Here is a 3593-nt window from a genome sequence, read left to right on the forward strand (position 1 = left end):
CCCACAACTCTGCACATTTTATATGTCTCCTTTATCTGACACACCCAGTTCAGTTCAGAGCTCTTTCCTAACGAGATGATGATCTGAATCAGGTGTGTTAAATGAGGGAGATATACAAACTGTGCAGAGCTGTGGGTCCCCAGGACCAGGATTGAGAACCACTGCTTTAAAGTCAATGAGGTCCAGTGTAGTTTAAGACCCCGTTTAATGAACACAGATACCTGAAACATTTTTAAAAATATATATATATCGTCAGTGTTCTGCAGAAGACAAAATAGGTTTGGAACGACATGAATTTAAAAAAAAAAAAAATATCGGGTGAACTATCCCTTTAAAGGGAGCTAAAAATGTATGGAACAGGAAGTAGATAAGAGCTCTGGCACGTTCAAATTCCAAAAGTCAGACAACCAAGCATGTTATGCAACGCAAAAATTTTTTTAATGCATTATGATTGAGGAGAGCATTTACAATAAAAATAAGTTGTACATTAAGCATTTGAGATGGACTGCATTACAGAACTCTAGAAAAGAGAGATACACAAATAAATAGATGTACTTTTAAACGATTAGTACCCATCCCCTTCCCCGACAAAAATACTGAGTTGCGTTTGAACTGTACATAGTGTCGCGGCAAATCTTGCACACAAATAGACCTGCCATATTAGCCTTGAAGCAATGCCTTTGGTCTAAATCGCAAGAGGGGTTATACACTACTGTCCTACTATCGTTATGAAGCACATGGCAATCACTTACAATAAAAGAGCAAAGGCAGGCGTATTGGAGATTGTATGCAACTTTCAGACACTAATCAGTTGGGGAAAGAGTTCGGTTGCAAACATGTCATCCCAAGAGCCCTCAGAGCAGAGAGGGGATGAAATATTGCTGAAGGGGGAGGGAGATCTCTCGTATCCAGAGTCACTGTACGCATCCATCAGACACGAAGCCTTCTCGTAGCCGCTGAAGGAAGAGGCGTCGGAGAGGAAATCGTCAACCACGTCTGGATTCTGATCCGTCTCAGGGATGACCACTTCCTCTGGTTCGTCTTTAACAGACACCGTTTGGACTTCCAACTCGATTTCTTCATCGACCTCAGAGAAGACGACGGAATCCTCATTTTTGACTTCGCAAATGCTCTCCTCGCTCACCACCTCAGCGGGTTTGGTGTAGATGTGGTCGAAGTGGATCAGTTCATTAAGGGCTTCCAGCTTAACTGGTGCGGGCCCCATAGTCGTAGGTGGGGAGGCAGGTATTTGCTCTCCTGCACCCCCAACCAGCTCAAGCTCTTGCTGGGCTTGCTGTGCTTCTGTGAGATCTGTCTTGAGGAAGAGCTCTGGGTCAAGGATGTCCAGAATACCAAGCAAGAGATCAGACTGCAGGAGACATTTAAATTCCAAGTTAGCTTTTGTCGGAACAGTAAAGAGTCATTAGTGAGAAGAAATGGTCACAGCCAATGCAGCGTAAACCAAAACTGCAGGATATTTACCTCAGAGTCTGCAGGGCCAGGGCTGAGAGTATCCATGGTGAAGTCTTCAGATTTGGGGACTGCTGGGCCTGCACCTGCTGCGGAGGCACACGTAGCCTGAGTGCTGCGGACTCAGAAGACCCGGTCACCAAACCCAAATCGCTCACTGCGGACTCTAGTACCTGAACCTAAAAGAGAATGAGAGGCGTAAGTGTTAAGTGGAAACAAAAACAATACTTTACAGCTCTGTTAACCACCCATTTAGCAACTACCAATAGAATGACAAACCCAGACTTTTTACCTGCTCTTTTTCTTCCAAGGTATCCAACCCCAGTCTCTGTCTCAATTCCTCATTCTCACAGATCAGATCGCTCGTCTTTTCTAGCAACAGCCTGTTCTCGATATGGAGTTTCTGATTCTGTGGAAAACATGTCAAAATTAAATCTTAATCCTGAGCAAAAAAAAAATAAAAATCTGCTTTGCACATTAGATGGAACAAAAAAAAACAACAAAAAAAAAACTGATAAGGCTCAAAGTACCTCGAGCTCCAACTCCAAAACTTGCTGCTCCAACTCCCCCATTTTGGCCTTTTTTCTGTCTCTTGCTGTCTGTGCAGCAACTCTGTTCTTCAGTTTCCTAAAAATAAAATTGTACCGGTTTAACACACATTTTTGGCTAAACAATATAAGATTTATCTGAGACATGACATTTTTTGAATGAATTATACACTTCTGTTTATTTAATTTATATTTATACATTACTATAACTACTGTATATAAAACAAACTAAACATTTCCTTTTTATTGAGCAACCCATTTTGGCAGGTCAGACAGTGTTGAGGAAATGGCGCATGCGCGGTCATGTTCCTGCCACGCAGGCAAGATATGGATATGTTGATTCAGAGGGGGAGGGACTGACCGGCAAAACCCACTAATCTTGGCTGGGACTCAAAATCTTCCATATGGAAGTGTCAAATTGGTCCATTTTTTTAGCCATTCGTTAAGTTTACATATTAAAAGGTCAATATATGAAGTACATGAACCTAAATATGGACACTGTTGAATTATTTCGTTTGAACCCGCTTTCAAACCAACTAACGTTAAATGAAAGGCTGATGAAAATAAATCCCAGCTCGTCTCACCTTCGAAGTTGTTTTTCCTCCGGACTCAGATGTGTGAGTCTCTGCCTTTTTCGCAGTGGTTGTCCAGAGATGGTGGAGTCGGAGTCTGAAGAGGCTTGGCTCGGTATCATGACAGATATTGAACGGCTGTATCCGCCCTGTGTCGAAGCGCTCTGTTTCCCCGATATCAGAAGGACTTTGTGGGCTCCTCCGTTCCCTGCTGTAACTACGACCATGTTGTATGATTTTCTGGATTAGGATCTGTGTAAAGACCCCTTTCTGTATTGTTTAGGGGTGGGGGGAAAATGTCCAAAAAAATCGTCTTTATTTCCCGTATTAACTTCTCCCTTCGATCTCTTAACATTGAAGAAATGGAAACGCTCGCGTTCTTTTTCTACCGTCGTGGTGCGCTGCGATTGGCTGACTGGACCACTGACGTATTTGGACGTCAGTATTTCCTTGGGTTTAAATAGCTGACGCAAGTTTCATGTTTACGCCGTTTAGTTTTCATACTAATGACATTAAATTGAATATGGATTTTTTTTTAACAAAGTTTCTTCAGACGTGAACACTCTCCTGATTTTTTTTTTTTTTTTTTTACTTTTATTTGCAGAATGTGACCTTATTATTTCGATCTAATTGCAAATAAATTCAACAAAAATGTGATGAAGCCTAAAAGGACTAAAGCCATGTTCATTATTTTTATAGAAAAAATAAAAAGTATTATGTTGAGTTGCTTCTTGGTTTAAAAAACGAACTAGATTTTTATGTGAAACTTTCCAGTTATAAAATCTCACACCCTTAATTTTTCATTTTCCTTTTTCTTTTTTTTTCAACTCAAATTGTTGTATTTTGCTTGTTGACATTTAAAGCTAATTCAGTTGATGAAATTCATGTGTTCATGCAAATTGCAATGCTTCTGAAACTATTGTTATTGTAAGAAAAGTACAGCATTGAATAAGTTGAATTTAACTATTACATGGTGATTGCATCAGAAAATCTCTCTTTTTTT

At 40.4% G+C, this 3593-nt stretch overlaps 1 protein-coding gene across 1 annotated transcript; it reads right to left on the reverse strand.

Annotated features, from left to right (window-relative positions):
• Positions 1-416: 416 nt before the first annotated feature.
• Positions 417-3022, reverse strand: xbp1 (X-box binding protein 1). The gene is made up of 5 exons (XM_081366640.1): positions 2603-3022; positions 2001-2097; positions 1763-1879; positions 1483-1649; positions 417-1369 (listed from the first exon to the last, which is right to left on the reverse strand). The coding sequence occupies exons 1-5, from the start codon at positions 2815-2817 to the stop codon at positions 1183-1185; spliced, it is 783 nt and encodes a 260-aa protein (XP_081222766.1). The 5' UTR covers positions 2818-3022; the 3' UTR covers positions 417-1182.
• Between the last annotated feature and the right edge of the window lie 571 nt (positions 3023-3593).

The sequence above is a fragment of the Scardinius erythrophthalmus genome, assembly GCF_964197995.2.
Source record: "Scardinius erythrophthalmus genome assembly, chromosome: 5".
In the NCBI taxonomy this organism is placed as follows: domain Eukaryota; kingdom Metazoa; phylum Chordata; class Actinopteri; order Cypriniformes; family Leuciscidae; genus Scardinius; species Scardinius erythrophthalmus.

What these genes read in the sequence shown, in the direction of transcription:
- xbp1 (XM_081366640.1), bottom strand. Translation starts at nt 2,817, where the DNA reads ATGGTCGTAGTTACAGCAGGGAACGGAGGAGCCCACAAAGTCCTTCTG. An exon ending in TTTTGGAGTTGGAGCTCGAG is followed by an intron (nt 1,880 to 2,000) that starts GTACTTTGAGCC and finishes TGTTTTCCACAG; the next exon opens with AATCAGAAACTCCATATCGA. An exon ending in CTGGCCCTGCAGACTCTGAG is followed by an intron (nt 1,370 to 1,482) that starts GTAAATATCCTG and finishes TGTCTCCTGCAG; the next exon opens with TCTGATCTCTTGCTTGGTAT.